Source organism: Conger conger, chromosome 4, assembly GCF_963514075.1.
Source record: "Conger conger chromosome 4, fConCon1.1, whole genome shotgun sequence".
In the NCBI taxonomy this organism is placed as follows: domain Eukaryota; kingdom Metazoa; phylum Chordata; class Actinopteri; order Anguilliformes; family Congridae; genus Conger; species Conger conger.
In genome coordinates, this window is record NC_083763.1 from 65,322,054 (window position 1) to 65,340,440 (window position 18,387).

At 41.3% G+C, this 18,387-nt stretch overlaps 1 protein-coding gene across 3 annotated transcripts in view; it reads left to right on the top strand.

Moving 5' to 3' along the window:
* The window catches only part of LOC133126346 (V-type proton ATPase subunit H), a 54,357-nt gene extending 37,054 nt beyond the window's left edge, over nucleotides 1-17,303 (top strand). For all 3 annotated transcript variants that reach the window (XM_061238490.1, XM_061238488.1, XM_061238489.1), the window contains 2 exons: nucleotides 7,596-7,709; nucleotides 16,972-17,303. In XM_061238490.1, coding sequence (XP_061094474.1) covers nucleotides 7,596-7,709; nucleotides 16,972-17,035 — 178 coding nt within the window. In that variant the 3' untranslated portion in view covers nucleotides 17,036-17,303. The remainder of the gene's footprint in view (nucleotides 1-7,595; nucleotides 7,710-16,971) is intronic.
* The last annotated feature ends 1,084 nt before the right edge of the window (nucleotides 17,304-18,387 follow it).

Consider the following 18,387-nt stretch of genomic DNA (forward strand, 5'->3'; position numbering starts at 1 on the left):
GTGCTAATGGATAGTGATTCTTTACTGATGACTAACTTGATTTTTTCCTCTTTTTTTATACAGCAAATTGTGCCACTCACTCTAGATATGCAAATGTTGCATAAGTGTCAGAAGCGTTAACATTATGTTATGATATACAGTATGGTTAATGTGTGTACATGCATACAGTAGATTGTTATGAGATAGATTGTATTTGCATGTCACTGTATATTCAAAGCATAATTATCTTTTGTTATATTGTCTTTGCGGAATTCAGACCATGAACAGACAGATAAAATATGTATTTAAGACAAACCAGGTTAACTAAATATGCAGTTTGCACCTTTTATCACTGGCACACTGAGATGCCATCGGAATACTCAAAGGTGCTTCTATAATTAGGTGATAATCTTGAAAGTGTCTACAATAAAGGCAATCGAAAAGAGTGTGTGCCTATTAACCTTTATCAATGCATGTGAGATGTTTTTTAATGAGTGCAACTGACATTAAAGATACAGGCCATTGCCCTGCCAGTATTCCAAACACAGTGTGGATCTGTGCCAAAGTCTTAGGTAGCCTAGACTTTATTATATACATGTTTCTTTTTTTGTGTGTGTTGATATAAAAGAACACATTTGAGATTTCCAAATATTCATTTTCCTAAATATTGAATTTTACAAAAACATTTTTGTATTTAATTTTTAAAAGTAACATATTAATGTAAGCAATTGACTACTTTTTACATAATCTTATCTGCACAGAATGTTATACAGGTGCCTAAGACTTTTGCACAGTACTGTATATATCAACCACCGGAATGGGGAAAAAATGTGATCGAAGTGACTTTGACCATGGAGTGATTGTTGGGGCAGAAAGGGTGGGAATGATTGTTGGTGGCAGACAGGGTGGGAATGATTGTTGGTGGCAGACAGGATGGGAATGATTGTTGGTGGCAGACAGGGTGGGAATGATTGTTGGTGGCAGACAGGATGGGAATGATTGTTGGTGGCAGACAGGGTGGGAATGATTGTTGGTGGCAGACAGGGTGGGAATGATTGTTGGTGGCAGAAAGGGTGGGAATGATTGTTGGTGGCAGACAGGGTGGGAATGATTGTTGGGGCAGAAAGGGTGGGAATGATTGTTGGTGGCAGACAGGGTGGGGCACCTTTTACATTACATTATTTGCATTTGGTAGACGCTCTTATCCAGAGCGACGTACAGTTGACTAGACTAAGGAGGAGACAATCCTCCCCTGGAGCAATGCAGGGTTAAGGGCCTTGCTCAAGGGCCCAACAGTTGTGATCTTCTTGTGGCTACGCCGGGATTAGAACCACCGACCTTGCGTGTCCCAGTCATTTACCTTAACCACTACGCTACAGGCTGCCCCTTTGGTGTGTTTCCATTATGGTAAGCTGACCTACTGTTACTGACAGATTTCAAAAGTATCTTTCATCTGTCTACACAGTGAGTAGTTCAGCGAGCACAGTCCATTTGAAAGTTGACAGATAATTATCTGCCATCAATGCTAATTATCTTACTGGAATCTTGCATAACATTTCAACCCAGGCAATCCATCAAAAGATATATTAGTGTCAAATTAAGCAAAGTTACTTGTATATCATGAATGTCCTTCTGGGGCTCAGTTCACCAGTTTAGCAATACATTTGATCTGTTCCCTCTCCACAAAAGAGAGAACAAAAATGTGTTTTCCACTTCTGCAGAATTTATGTTGATTTTCTGTTTATAATTATTTTACCATCTTGTATTAATTCCTTGGTTTGGCACTGTCATTAGCCTATAATGTAAACTTGAAAATGATCTCATCATCATTTATCCTGTTGTCATGTGTTGACAGAATACACTCACTGAGCACTCAGGTAGACCTGTACACCATCTTGTGAATGCAAATATTTAATCAGCCAATAATGTGGCAGCAACTAAATGCATAAAAGCATGCAGACGTGGTCAAGAGGTTGTTTGTTGGTGCGAGAAACTGCTGATCTCCTGGGATTTTCATGCATAACAGTCTCTAGAGTTTGCAGAGAATGGTGCGATAAACAAAGAACATGCAGTGTGCAGCAGTTCTGCAGGCAGAAACCTTGTTAATGAGAGAGTGGAGAAGGGCCAGACTGGTCAAAGCTGATAGGAAGGGGACAGTAATGCAAATAACCACACATTACAACAGTGGTATGCAGAAGAGCATCTCTGAACACACAACGTGTTAAACCTCTAAGTGAATAGGCTATAGCAGCAGAAGACTTAATAAGTCTAATAAATAAGTCTTAATAAACGCCTAATAAAGTGTAGATGCTGTGCCCTCTCTTTGGTATTTTGTCATATTTTGCAGTTCTTTCTACAGGGAATTTTTTGCCTGAAATTGCCTCACTCTATTCATCCTATTATGTGAACTTAGAGGGCTTCCCCTGTCTTCAGACCAGCAGGGGCTGAGATGGAGTCTTTCCAAGTTTTTGTCTGCCTCTGTACGACGGGCAATATGTATTATGTGCGCACTGAATGCAGAAAGCGCTGCAAATCACAAGAAATCTGTTCCTCTACAATGGGAGGCAGCTACTTGATTCACCTATGGCCCAGGCCATTGGTGTAATAGCCATGTTTAAGCATGCTATTAGCAGGGCTGCTGTTGACAGAGGGTCATTTTACTTTTCTTGGTCACATGTCTTTTTCTTTCTTTCTTTCTTCTTATTTGTTTGTTAACAATTTCTATCAAAAATCATATTTAAACAAAGAAACAAACAAACCGTAACAGATTGTTAAATGAAAATTAAATAGGCAAAACAAAAATTAATTGTTGGAGGAAATATTTAAGCAATTTTACCCTCTTCCTCACCATGTCTTACTCCTCTAGCATGTTGGTGTGAATTCTAATGTAGATTTTATCGTAGTCCCACATTTTTTACCACCATAGTTCGACTGTTTGCTTTGCCCTCTTTGTTTGGTGTGGACATTTCATATTGATTCCCTGGCTTCTATTTCCTTGTATTTCATTATTTGTAGCTAGGGTGGTAATAGCATTGGCACGGCATATGCAGTCCAGTTCCTGAAGTCCAGCCATAAATTATTCAGGTTCTCAGTTCTGACCTTAAACTATCCTGTACTTTTTTCCCCGGGCCTATCTGCGCATTCACCTTTCTCCTCTGCTTCATATTTCAAAATGGTCCCAGATAATTGTACCCCGCCTTCACGGTCACTGTGTTGACTGTACAACACAATTTTAGTGTATTTGGAACAGTTTGTGAATTCCAAATTCAAGCCTCATTTTCTGTGTGCACTCTGCCTTTATTAATAGTTTCTTTCTCAACATATCCATGTTCACCTTCATACCATCTGTGAGCTCACATAGTGTTGTTTGGAATGTACTGTACTGTATTTCTCTAACTGTAACTGTATCACAGTGCAGGCTCATTTTTGCAAAACTGCTTTTGTCTGATTCTGGTTTCCTTAGCTGCCTCCATGTTAACACCCCTCCCATGTCATTAACCCAAGTGTGTTTTTCAGAACTGTTTTCTTCCTGGAGTTGCTGAGGCTCTCCAATTAGAAATCTAAATCCGCTTTTATTATATGATTTTAGTATAGGTCAAATTGCTAAGTCATGTCTGCAAAAGTTTCATAGAAGGTTTGTGCCGAGGAACACCAATCAACAGTTAACTTCACCGCTTTGTTCGTCAAATACCATAAACATTGTTGCTGCTTCAATGTCCAAAAAACACCGGCTTTAAGCCTGTCTGCATCGTTTTAAAAGATATAAAATGTTACGCAGAGTGAGAGGACGGGTGGCATCAAGCAGGTGATTCATTCCTCAAATCCAATTGGCAAAGATGGTTGTAACTACTGTTACAACTGCCATTAACACGTTAAATCATGCCATCAGAACCTCTTCCTTTACCATTATCATGACCCTTTTCTGCCTTGAAATCCATAAAATAATCCTCTTGCTTTTAAGGCTTGAAACCCACCCTTGTGGCTATACTTTCTCAATTCACTTGTCTGTTTCTTTTCAGCTTTGTTATTGCCTAGCGAGGTCATCAGACCATTCTTCCCATTTCTTTAGTTTTTATCACCATGCTCCTATCTCCTGCTCTATTATCTTGATTGATCTTGGTTTGATTCCTTTCATATTTGACCGCTACATTTGAATGTTATCCTTGAATTTCCTTCTTGTGAAATTGATCCTATCACAGTCTTATAAACCAGGGCACGTGAGCCCTGCTGTAATATCCCACTTGAAAATTGAGCTGTTCATGCTGGTCATGAGCCGGTCTAGCCGGGTATGAGCTGGTCAACTGCATGGTCAAGCTGGCCATAAACTAGTCTAGCTGGGTATGAGCTCTTCAACCAGCATGGCCAAGGTGGTCTTACGCTGGTCTAGCTGGGTATGTGCTGGTCAACTGCATGGCCAAGCTGGTCATGAAGCTGGTCTAGCTTGAGCTGGTCTAACCATATCAAGCTGGGAGCTGAAGTTGAGTTTACTTATCAGTTTCCCAACATAAATACATAAAATCATGCAGATTTGGCTTATGTTTGCCCTGCATATTAAATAGGGTGTGGTTGTTTGAACTGAGGAAGGATGACTTGTAAATAATTGAAGAATCTTGACATTTAAAACCACTGACAGCATTAATATTTCTGTATGACATTCACTCAAAATAAACATAGTTCTATTTTTATATGTTGTTGACATCAAACAATGAAGTGGTAAATGGATGAATGCATATGGCTCTGTCCAATTGATCTTTCCAAGAATAAATGTATCCTAACTTTACAAAATCTAATTTTTTATTCCATTGTTTGAAGTTATAGCTACAGTCTTTCGCCCCCTCATGTAAGCATAAACTCCCCCTATGAGTAATACTGGTTAGCTTACTTAAGGATCAACAGGATTGTTAAAATATATTTCCATATCACAAGTTTATTTCTTGTGTGTCCCTTCCCATCAGTCATGTGCAGACACAGTGCTAGACCTTTCACAAAAAGGCTTATGTTTTAAAGACTGAAAAGAAGGTTGCATGCATTTTTATTTTTTATTTTGTTGCTGGTATGCTTGGTGACTCTTAGTGACCTAGAAATGATCTTTTTCTTTATCTTCACTTCTATACCATACTATACCATATTGGCTTTTAAGTTAACTAGCTAGACATCTCCTCCAGCTTCCTGTGGCAGTGTAGTGTAGCAACTACGAAACTGCACTTGTTACTCATAGGGTGTATATTCAATATATATGTGGGAGGACCAGGCTGGAATCAAACCTGGGCCCATTGGCTCAGTTAAAGAAAGACAGGGGGTCAGAGTTGATCAAACTTAGTTGTATTTCCTTCACTGTGTTCTCAAGACGTGAGCCTTCTATTTTCCCAATGACTTTATATTCTTAAATAGTTATGTTGCTCTACCTGATTAAGGTGCAGCTGAGAGGGAAAAAAAAAATGTTTACTGATGAAGCAGCATCTATCATTGGCAGGTACTAAATTCATATTTTATATTTAGCCATTACCATCACAGTGCCTGTCCCACTTTATTAACTAGAACTTTTTAGATAATGGCCTAATTAAAATGTCACCCAGAAGAGTTGGTTAGTCACTCAGAATCTAACAGAATTAATGAAGTGCCGTTAGCCACTGAACATGTCAGCGAACAGTGAATGTTGCAAACTGGAGTGCACAGCCGTTAATGAGGCTGATGGATGTTGTGAGGGTGCCTGTTTGTGTCCGGCAGCGGGGGCGCTAGAGCGAGGCCAGAGCATAAATCCACCCTTATTGACCCGGGGAGAAGACGAACAGCTTCGATTATCTGACTCCACTTTAGTCAAGGTGGTCCGAGTGAGGTAGGAACGCATTACCACCGGCACAGATGAATGCGTCTTCGATCCAGTTGATTGCCATGGATTCAGAATTGGCTGTTATGCCGTTTGTTCCTCTGTCCGTTTTACTTTATTCACGCCCTGCATGTTTGTGGAAACCGTGTTGCTGTTTTCACGCTTTGATACTGTGATTACCATTGAGTTAGCATACTCCTCTTGGCCTCTTGACAAGTAGGTGCTGAATGTTGTGTCATATTGAGAAAGTGTAGAAAAAACGGTGCCTACATCAGCCTTGTCAGTGATGCTGATTGGCTCAGTGTGAACCCCTCCCACATTCAAAGCTGTTGATCATGTGGAATTGCTGAGGTCACACATGATTGATGGCCAGTCTTTCCCACTGGTATCACATTCCAGCCTGGTAATAAAAGCCCTCTGGCCTGTAAAGAAAGACCCTTATTTTCATTGGGAATTAAATTCAAACGTTCAGAAATTAATACAATGAATACTTTTTCCACCACTATGGGAATACTGCACACTAGATTGTAGATAGTTTTTTGAGGTCTATAGGTCAATGCCTGTTTCACTGTTCATTTGTTGTAATTGCATGTCTTGTGTACTGTTAACTGTTGTCCAATCACCTAAAACAGAAAATGATTTGGGAACTGCAGGATTTTTAAGTGGCTCCTGACCAATACATTTTACATAATTCTACGTTTTGTTGCTGTCCCCTTTTAAAATATGCAGTGTCTCCTCCCTCCAAAGAGTCAGTTTTCAGAAAGATGGCGCTAATGTAGCCCTTGATACCCGACGAGGGTACAGCAGATGTTTATTATCCCCCGGAGTGTCTGCTTGAGAAAGGCACCCAGGGGCTGTGCCATGCAGTAAGTCAGAGGAAGACGCATTAAAGCGGTGGCATGCCGCGTCAAGGGGCTGCTGAAACCCAATGAAAGAACATTTCCATCACATTTTCTGTCTCTGCTTAACTAAAAACCCAATGAATCTGTCCAGCCATTTAAGTTTCTTTGGGGAGGCGCCTGGGAGATTTGTGGCATCCAGTAAGCTATTGCACAGTGAATGCTCTTTCTCCTCTTCAGCTCTTCTGAGTGGGGGAATGAAAGAACCCTGGGAGATGGCTAGATATCATCTCTGAGATGTCCTGCCTTTCTTCTTGTGCTCAACTCTTTGTTTTAAAGTTTTTCCCTCACTCTGAAATCCCTGGTCCGCGTTCTGCTTCTCCCATGGGTCACTAAAGACTGGATGTACTAATTCTTCACTTATCTTTGTTTGGGGGGATATCTGTTCTCAAATATAGAGAGGAGTTATCTTTGGGGCTTTTATTGTTTGTGTTTTGGCTTTGTCATTATGAATCTGCATATTAAAACAAATAGCTCTCTAACATCAATCTCTAACATCAATTGATCCTCTGCATCTGTAAATTTGATTGTTAACTAAAAAACAAAAAAAACAAAAACAAAAGCCTTTGTGTGTATTTTTGAAGATTGCATTACGGTAATTTGCATTGGTAAGTGGAGAGTTGCTCTATCAAGTATTCAAGTATGAGATGCTTTCAACAAAGAGAGTGCCTCTCTGTTCATAATCACTGTTCTAGGAAAACAATTTCAGTGGCAGTAAATACCTCTTAAAGTACTTCCAAGAGCCACTTTGCGAAAGGGCCGCGGGGTCGGAGGTTTTGGCGTGGGCTCCGGTCTGCTTAATTCTGAGCGAGAGCCAAGTGTGTGCATACCCATAGATCCTGATTAATATGCTAATGGGGGGTCCTCCTCTGGCGTTAATTGCTCCACAGGGTGATCGAGCAGCTGGGAGGGAAGCAGCTGGTGATGAGCCACATGCACCACGAGGACCAGCAGGTCCGCTACAACGCCCTGCTGGCCGTGCAGAAGCTGATGGTACACAACTGGTAGGTTCCTCCCGCTGGGCGCTCCTCTCCTGTCTGTGTGCCGGAATGAGGCTTCAGCTTTGAAATCTCATGTTTTAGATCCAAGAAACCAGGCGGTAAACCGGTCAATCTGCGGCTTTAATGAATCGATTACATTCTGTTAGAGAATTGATTCAGTTGTTTATGACCACAAAAATCTGCAGGGCCTGTGCACTTGGGGGTAGGGCCACTGTGGTACATTGATGCAATTTTTGCTCACCGATGTTTCTGGCTTCACGGCTGTTACTGTGTGTTTTCATCAGAGGACAGCGTGATGGTAAATGGGAGCCACAGGTTTATTGCACTTTTTCATGAACGAGGCACTGTCAACATGGAGCTGTGTGTAGGTAGATTAATAAATACTCAAGTAGTCCATGAATCAAAATGGTGGTTGCAATTGTGAACCTCAAAATTTGAATGTGCAGTGCCTCTCCGATTAACAGCTGACCTGCTCTCAGTGCGTTGAGCAGTGCAGACCACTGACTTTTACAGCTGGTGCCAGTCAGTTATGTCCATAACTGCAGACTGTCAGTTATAGCTGGCTAGTTACTCACACTTCTGACATCTAGGCTGTAGTATTAACCACCCTACATTCATGGCAAGCACATTGTACAACTAACCCACTCCGTTGCTTATTCTCTGCCCGAGATGTGAGCAGGAGTCTTTCTGCAAAGCTTTTGTTTCGTGTTTTTGAGGTAAGAGTAAAAGTTGTCAGTATAACTTTTGAGCTGAGGACAGTGTGATCCATAAATACTGGAGCTACAACGCTACGACTTTTCGTTTTCCATTGTTGACTGAAATTAACTGACACTGCTCTACAGACTTGAAGATAGGTGGGAAAGTATAATCTCTGAAATCTATTATGTGCACGAGTCACTGTGACTTGGAAAAGCACAACATAATTACTTGAAACCAGGCTATTTGAATTGGACAGCTACAAATCATGCATTTCAAATTAAGTGTCAAGTTCAAACCAAAGTCTTTAATCGCACAGCTCATCAGTTCTCTATTAACTTCAGCGAATTCGATAATCGTTTGATAGATTCTTGATTTTGTGCTTCAAGGAGTCAAATTGAACCGATGCTCATTTTTCCGTGTGGCTGGTTAGTAGCGATATTGTCCATATTGAAAGGATTAAAGGTGGAATGTGCCATTATTCAAGGATAAATCAATGTAGCGTTCTTCCCTCCCTTGACAAGGGCCAGTTATGGAGATGAATGCAGCCTATGTGATTGAGGGTGTTGCCACCAGATGAACAGGATTGACTGCAGTCCCCATCTCTCTCTCTCTCTCTCTCTCTCTCTCTCTGTCTCTCTCTCTGGCGTAACGCGATTGACCCCGCTGTGGGATGTGGGTGTAGGGAGAGGAGCCATGTCACACGGTCCTCAGACGGCAGTGTGAGTGCTGGGCTGAATCGGGGCCTGGGTCCTGGCAATGGATCTCCCACACTTAATCAGTCACTGCGACTGCTGGAGGCAGCGGGGGGTCAGAGTGCTAGCGGGGAGCGCTGGAATGACAAACGAGCACTCGCAGCAACGGCGCCTCCTTCTGGTGGAAGAACAGCGGTGAAATATCTCTTGATCAGGTGCCCTTCAGTGGTCAGTGAGGAAGATGTGTAGTTCTCTCCAAATCCTGAATCTCGGGAATCCGGGGCCGCCGCGGTGTATTCACAACAACATGGGCAATTGGAACAGATGGGGTACAATTCGCAACAAAATTTGGGATAAAACTGGGAAAATAATATTTTTTCTTTTTTTTTTTTTTTATCTAATCTTCTTCTCACCAACAGTATGTCCAATGGATGTCATATTTTGACATTGGACCTTAGGGTCTTTGTAAAGATGCAAAAGGAAGGTTTGTGGTTCGAAAGACTAAGCCCTACCATGAGCAAATTTGCACAGTAAAGTGTTCAGTGTAAATTGAACTCTAACAGACATATGCCGTACATATGAGTCCAATACTGACCATGCGTACCATGTAAGAGTTGTTTGAACACTCTGCATAGATGTTGATTGTAATGTAGAATATTAAATATTTTTTGTGTGCATTAAACTCATTTAACTGAAATGTTCATGCAGGTATGTAGGATGTCACCACACCGAGCTTGGCTGTTAATTGGTCACATCGCAATATCAGATTCTTCCCTTCATTTTTCACAAAACAATATTTCATAGCACACTACATGCATTGAAACAGGTTGTACTGATTGCAAATTTGTGGAATTAGTCTTGTTTGTTGTCTATGCATATAAACAGGCATTATTTTACTTTTTATCTGTTTGTCTTTTGTTCTACTCCTATTGTTTTAGCCCTGCTAAAAAAAATCTCAAAGGGTAACTGGATATTGGCTTTCTTGTTTGGAATTGAATTAACTCTGTTGGGAAAGCAGTGAAAAATGAGTTTGGCCTATTTGATTCATGCAAGATCTGAAAAGCTGACCTATCCCTCATAATGGCTGCACTTACAGCAGGTATCCTTTGAGTCATTTTGTGGGCAGTTTTCCGTTATCAATCTTGCTGCACTTTTGTTGGCATCAAAAGGAGTTCCTCTGGTATCTGATAATTGGAAAAACCGAAGTAGGTTAGGGTCCACTGTGTTCATTGAGATATTGACTTTGTTCACAGAATATTTTATATAGATGTTTTCTTCTTTCGGTTTCTGTGAACACAACCTCTTGCCGGACATAGTAGGAGACCGAACCAGTTAAGCAAAATGAGCAAGAAAATAAACTGTTGCACAGCGTGAATGTTAAATGAAAACAATTACAGGAAAACAACAATTCACAAGAATCTCCATGCATCATTTGACATTCTTGTTTTGCGAGATATGGGGTATTGGCTATGTAAACAGTGTCTTGAGATGACTGCTTCTCTTGTTCGCATTGAAGTGGCGTGATGGTATCGGTGCTTATGCTCCCTGCAGTGAAGTGAACCCTGCCCCTTGAAACGCATGGGGAAGTGTACATGCACCCTGTCAGAGCTTACAGAAGAAACAAGGTCTTAGGTCTTAGAAAGCATTTCTCTGTATGTTTGAAATGGTTGCCCTCACATGCAAACATTTCTTGCAGTGGACCATTCCACCACTTACTTTATCTGCAATCATCTGACGGCAAAGTAGGCGGTTTGGAATCAGGCCAGTAGCCTCTAATGAATATTTACAGTATAAGACCACTATCTCCCGAGGAACAGAGGTGTTCAGACAAGCGGCATGTGGTCTATTCCACATGTGCACATGATTTTAAGTTTGCTCATAATCTGTACTTTGTACTTTGTACGGTTATTTTTAATGTCCATCTAAAATAGGGCTATAATTCCTACGCAGCTCACCCAGTATGTAAATATGCTCAAATTAAAGCTGGCAGTTTGCCTTTTAACTTCATATTCTTTCTTTCATTTCAAATCCAATGTGCTGGAATCCAGAGCCAAAGTGACGTCACTGTCCAAATGCTCCCAGACTGCTCTGCATCATGTCTTGCAGTGTATTTCATCCTGCAATTCAGCTTTGATTGTAATGTGTGCATAACCACCCATATGGTGAGAAAAGGGGAAAATGCGGGGTGTGATTGCTGGTGAAAATGGAAACTGCATTGTCTTCCTGTAACAAAGACCTCACAAAAGAGTATCTTGAAAATAGCATGAGCCTGCATAATTTTCAGAAGTCTAGGCTCTTTCTGCTCCTTATGAAAGCAGGAAATTGAGCCAGTCAGTCAGGAGGGGGCAGAAAGGTGCAAAAACTGCATCCCTGTAATGCCTGCATCTTCCTGGGAGACCAGGTACTCAGCCCAAAATGTACTTCTAGTTTCTTAGATGCAATCAATTTGGTAACTGTGGTCGCTGGGTTTGTTTTTTGCCTCAGATTTGGATGCATTTTCTAATCATCTGTTATATGTGTATGGGTCAATCTAATTTCATTTTATAGTCTTAATTGAATTATCAATTGAACATAAGGGCAGGGGAAGCCTTTTGATTACACAGTTCTTGTTCCTCTTCTGTTTGTCTCCTCCCAAGGCCATATCACAGCCACTGGTCATTAATGATTTATAATCTGTTTCTATCAAAGTCATTAATAGTTTTTTGGAACCTGGACATCACCCTGCATTTTTACACTCACTTATGGCAGCGGTCCATGCAAGACCACCTGGAATACCAGACTGAATCAGGACTGGATTAATGTCCTTGTTTCAATTAAAATAGGGTTTACTTAAGGCCAGGTGCATCATATGGGTGTGTCTCCACATCCCTCCAACCGCACAAATTGGCTGGATGGTATTCCAATCCCCAGGTTTTTACTGCTGAGTAAAACCAAAGTTTTCATAATGTTAACCAGCACTGAAATCACTAGCTTTGAGTCCTCTTTTCTGGAAAAAATGCCTTCAAAAATAATGAAATTAAAAGTTTTAAATATTGACAAATGTACTACAGTGATCAGTTAAAAATGTACTATAAAGAGCAGTGAACAGTTTTTTCTACTAAATCAAATCAGTATTTGTTGTGACCACCCTATGGTAGCCATTCTGTAAATGTAAAATTAAAATTTAATAATAATTTAACAGCTATTCATTTTTCTCACTCTTAGTTTTCTTACCTCTTAGTGGTTAGTTACCTAACATAAAGGTAAATGTTATTAGTTATATGTTTCGTAGTTCGATTGAGTATAATCGTGAATACTCGTGAATAAGTCCTCACCATAAAAATCTAGGTTTTCAGAAACATTTCAACGTTTTCAGTCAAAACTGTCGTACATCAGGGCTGCTGTGTACAGCATGCAACAGCAGCAAAGAAAAAGGCATCCAAAGCTGGACGGGGCTATCACAGCTGTAGGAGACAATATGCTGTAACACATAGTGAACTGCCCTCAGTGCCCTCAGAGAGAACAACACATTCCCATAATTTGATAGAGCTCCTGTGCTGCCCACTGTACCCGGCCTGCCCCTCTTTCTTACTATATCATTTTGCCTCAAGGATTTTCTCAATTTATTGTTGTCCGTTGGACTACCTGCCCTCAAATTATATCCGCACAAATTATATTTATGATCTGGTCGGCATCAGCAGAAATCCATTTGAGGGAAAGTGCAGCAAGCCCAGTTTCCCTAGCAGGGGAACATCGTGGCCCAACTCACTGATTTATATTTTCTCAATACGGCTGAATGTTTATTATTTAGAGCTGTTCCACCCATCATGTTCCTACTTTTCAGCTTGCTACTCTAATCATTGTAAAGGATTTGCTATTAGTTTGATTGTTCATAGTGTTTCTTTTGGACAGTACCTTTTGAATGAATGTACCCCGTATTTTGCCGCTGTTATTTGTTCTGAGTGAAAGCCCACATTCACATCAGTGGAAGGAGCTCCAGTCATATTTTACCATGTTACCCGCTACCCCCGTCATGTGGCAGGGGATTATTTCCTGACTTTCCAATGGGCTGTGGATTTTTTCCTCAGATAAAAAAATATAATGCAGCATCGGTGTGAGAAATGAAGGGATTGCATCCAGTCACTTCTTAATAATTGATCTTTCTGTCAACGTTGGAGAGAGAATTTTTCTTCGTCATTTCAGGCTGAGAGAAGGTCAATACACCATCTTAAAATCGTGAGGACTTTTCATCTGTAGTTTCCATCACGGTTTAAGCACGGATTACTTTTAGGTGTGTGATTCTGTCATTCTCATTTCATCTGATATGGACACGGTGGTAATGAGAAACGCTCTTCTACCCATTCCCCACCTTTCACTGTTCAAATGTGGGTTCGTTAAAGTTTAAATACTTTCCTTTTAATTGTGGCATTCTCAATGTTAAATGTTTTTTAGACTGAAGATACCTTGGTTGATGAATAGTAGAACTTTTAGCTGGTGGATTATGCTGTAATTGCAGTCTCCTCAGCTATGCGCCTTTTCAGTTATATCTTACTGTCTCAGGCACCTGCCAGTCATTTCATACTGTAAGTATACCTGCCCCTTGGTGGTAGCTTCCGCATATGGTGCAACATTAATGGGGTTTTCATGCTTGACTTGTGAATTGTTCTCAGGGCTAAATGATAACGGATGTAGGCCAGCACAAAATTAAATATCAATGACTCTTCCATATTTATATTGCTGAATAATGAATCAAATTAAATCAGCCAGTATGTGCACTACGCTACTGCCATTGGCACTTACCGCCAATGTTGTTGATGTACCCTGCAGCTGTTATTAACAGGCTGAAGGGCGCTTGTAATGATGAATGTTGATTTGTAGCCACGTTGATTGTTGCAAAAGTAACATTATATTTATGATGTCAGTTCAGCACAAAAAGGCTTGTTACCTGTGGAAAAAGTGTCAGAATGTAAAGCTGATACTGTAAGTGCTTTTGTGCTACTCTTGGTCACTCAACTCTTTTATGCTAATATACGTGTATGCATATAGCCTGCATTCATCCGCAGTTCCCCTAGCTCATAATATACTAATATAATATACTAATATAATAATACTTTCATAACATACACTCAGTGATCACTTTATTAGGTAGTCCAGTACAAAAAAAAAGGTCTGATAAATGCCTAATAAAGTTCTCAGTCACTGTGTCATTTTAACACTCAATGGATTTACACTCCGCAATGTTATACAACTCCAAATGAAAGACTGAAAGAATGATTAAGTGTCAGTGTTGCTTATGATATTAATGAATATTCAGTTCAGAGATGGAGTGTCCTTGTTTCCTTGTATCGTGTCCAGTGATATGTCATAATGAGTACTTGATGTAAATAGGCTCTTCTCCTCTCAGGTAAACAGAGCTCTTATCAGCAGTCTGGGTCTGTGCTTGTCCATGTCCTCCCTCCTCAAGTGGCATAGAGAGACTCATTACGATAGTCGCTTCGCTGAATTTGCCAACCACAAGCAGTCCTGGATCTCTCCAAATTGTCATGGTGGTTATCCAAAGGTGATGCCATGGATCCATCCAAGGTCCTTGGCTTTTAACTGCAACATGTTTGAGTCTGTGTGCTTCTTGCCTGTACATGTGTGGGTGTGTGTGCGTGCCTGCGTGTGTGCGTGTGTGCGTGCCTGCATGCATATATGCGTGCGACCATGCGTTGGTGTGTGTGCGTGCCTGCGTGTGTGTGTGTCTGCGAGCATGGGTTGGTGTGTGCGTGGTAAATGGTAAATGGCAGGCATTTATATAGCGCCTTTATCCAAAGCGCTGTACAATTAATGCTTCTCCATTCACCCATTCACCCATTCACCCATTCATACACACACTCACACACTGACGGCGATTGGCTGCCATGCAAGGCACCGACCAGCTCGTCAGGAGCATTTGGGGGTTAGGCGTCTTGCTCAGGGACACTTTGACGGGGGATCGAGCCGGCAGCCCTCCGACTGCCAGACAACTGCTCTTACTGCCTGAGCCATGTCGCCCCTGTGTGCTTGCATGTGTGCTTGTTGTATGAAATGATTTGCAATAAGGCAATGTGCATTATGTAGCAAACTGGCACTTACCAGTTAATTGCAGTTAAGTAGGAAGGGAAAGCGTAAAAGGCTACCAGATCATCTCTTTGATGTTGCACATGATCTACTCTACAGTATGCCCGTTATGTCCACTGAAATATAATTACCATTTGAAAGCAGTACAGTAAAAGGCATCTATTCCTTAAAGCAGTGGTTCCCAGACCTGCCCCCCCAGTAGTGGCCAGGTATCCACACTTTCAGTAGTTAGGAGGCTAGTGATTTAACTTTAGTTCAGTCTTTAGTTTTATTAGTTCTAAACTTATGTAATCCCTCTAAACACGAAAAGCACCCAATTAAGAAAGATTAACAGCTTGCTAAAATTCTAGGATTGCAACTGTGCTTGGAACTAAATGAGCATGCACAGGGGGTCCCCATGATCAAGGTTGGAAGCCACCGGCTTAAAGGATAAATTATTTCTACTGCACATTTGAAAATACTCTTTACTAGATGTTAAACAAAGAATTATATAAGACTATCTGCTACCCAGCCTTCCTCTTTCAAGGCAAAACTCCCCAAGATTTGGAACATTGTAGAACATTGCCACAAATATCCCAGTCCCCCACTACTTAGTGATTTCTGAGTAATATGGTAGTACAATTATTGTAGTAGTGGCTACAATGGCTGTAGTGTTTGTAGTATTGCTCCGGTTGCACTGTGTGTCGCATTCAAACCCCCTTATTAGACTTAAAATGCTGGAGAAACATCATACATTTAACAAAGTGTCAAATAACTGTAAGGTAATCTATCAGAGCAGATGGTAATCTGGGTGTGAGAGCAGTGAAGGGCTGACAGTGTGACCATAAAGAGCAGGATGGATAATGCAGTGGTAAGCAGTGTGGAGTGAGAGAGGAGTGGGGGGGGCGAGAGCAGAGCTCTCTATCTGCTGAGGCAGACACAGACAATAAGGAGGAAGGCCAGCCTAGAGAAAATCACATTGCTCAAGGCCGAAAACTGAACAGGGAGCTTAGAATGCCTTGTGAGAAAATTGCAGTTTCCTACACTTTTATTTCCAGTGTGAGATGTCTGAAACACGCACTGAGATCTCGGAGGAAGTTTAAGGGTCAGGAGAAGATAAATCAAACAAACAACAGCGCATCATCTACATTGAAACTACAGGGAACCAATGGGAGGATTCAGAACACAAGCTAGCTCTGTGAGCTTCTCCAGTAGTGAGGATAGAGGAACGTTCCGGAAAAAGCTGACAGGTGCAGCTGTTGAGGGCAGAATGTGGATACTGTACCATCAGAGGTTCTCACATCAGTGAGAACAGACAGACGAGCTGACTGATCTACAGTATCAAAAGCAGCAGACAGATCAAGGATTACTGTAAGACAGTGAGGGGTGAGGGGAGTGTTTGTCTTCAGACAAGAAGAAAGTCTGTCCTGTAGGGGATTGCAAAGGATGCCGGGAAAGGTCCGTACAGCTCAGTGTGTGGTGGGTGATGCCTTCGGGGCTGTCAGTTGTGAGGGAAGTACAGAGACAGGGAGGTGGATTGAGCTGTTGTCAATTGTGTTTCATATTACTACAAATGCTAATAGGAAAGATAATGGGAGTGCTGTGCTCTGAGAACATTGTGTGTGTCATTCTGCAATTTTCCATTTTGGTATATAATTGGGCACACATTGGGTGCATATGACTATTACGGAGGAGGCACCATAAGCAAACACCCTGAGGTACAGTCGTGTATAAAAGAGCTCATGCTTGTGCATGTATGAACAGTGTAAATCTTTTCTTCCATGTCATTTACAATGTTTTCTTCTCCAATCCAGGGAGTACCTTGGCAAGCAGCTGCAGTCTTCGGAGCAGCCCCCGGCCGTGGCAGCTCGGAGCTGAGCTGTGTGTGTGTGCCCTCCACAGCAGACGCAAGAACCTGCGGGCGGACTCGCCATATGGCCGCTGCATTTCCCCTACAATTAATATGTATATCCTGAGGCTTGTTCACTTGTTGTCATATGGTAGGACCCGCTCAGTTATCCAGCGTTCAATCACCACGTGCCCCCCCCCCCCCCATGTCAGTGTTAGTTGCAGCGGACATATGTATGTCTGTAATGACTGAAAAAGTATGCATTCCAATAAAATTATTCCACTAACTTATTACTAATCAGTAGCTGTTGTCTCTTTCTTTCCATCGAGTGTATATTGGTATATGTACCAGATATGAATATATTTTTGTTGTTAGCTTGCTACGGTTGAGTTCTACGGTATTCCCAGCACTGAGTGAAAATGTCCGTTATGCAAAGAAAAGGATGTCGGCGAGAAGCTCACTGCAGCTATTAGCAGCTGCAACGTAGTTATTTATATTTGTAAATGGTACACGGGTTTATTGGTTGGTTTTACTGCCACTGTTTTGTTTATGATAACATAACCCAGACAGAATATTCACAGTAATATTCCACACTGCACTGAAATTAATGCTCACCCTAGAACCACAGTGCTATGGGAACTTCACAAATGTTTCATCTGGGAACCGTGATTTTAAAGTCAGACCGACTGATCACGCATCGTACTCTTAGATATGAAAAGCATAATTCTTTGGCTCTGTCTTCACACTGTAGGTCACATTGTGTGAGGAGGCTCTTATGCTAATGAAATTAATAAAGTAAAACCTTTCTCTGACAAAAGGCTTGAAGGGGGAGTACTCCATTAAGAACCACTGACTGCACAAATGCTGAGTGACTTCAAAAAGCCATCTTTGTAATGTATTCACGTCACTTTAATTGTCGCCGACTGCCCTGCAATTAGACGTTCACATTCCCTCCCCACATTTGAGAAACATACAGTGCCCTCTGGAATTATTGCCATGCTCAATATAATATGAGCAACAAATGCTGGATAACATTTGCTTTATCGTTTATGAAATGTTTTCTATGCTCAGTGATATGATAAAATTATAGCTTTACTGTGATACCATTGCTCAGAGAGGAAAACATCTAGCAGAAAATATTTTTCCAGTTTGTCAGTTATTGCCACCACTGTGCTTTGTGCACCTTCTCTTTGCCAAGATAACAGCTTCAACACATACTGTACCGTGTAAAGAGATCTGAGACTATTCCCCCATGCAATATTCTGTGGTCAGTTAACCATTTCTGTGTGGATTTGAAGGTATGCTTTGGATCAATGGTCCTCATGCAAGAACCACTCGTATGAACAGATTGTTCTTCTATCGCTTATATTTGGTGGATTCA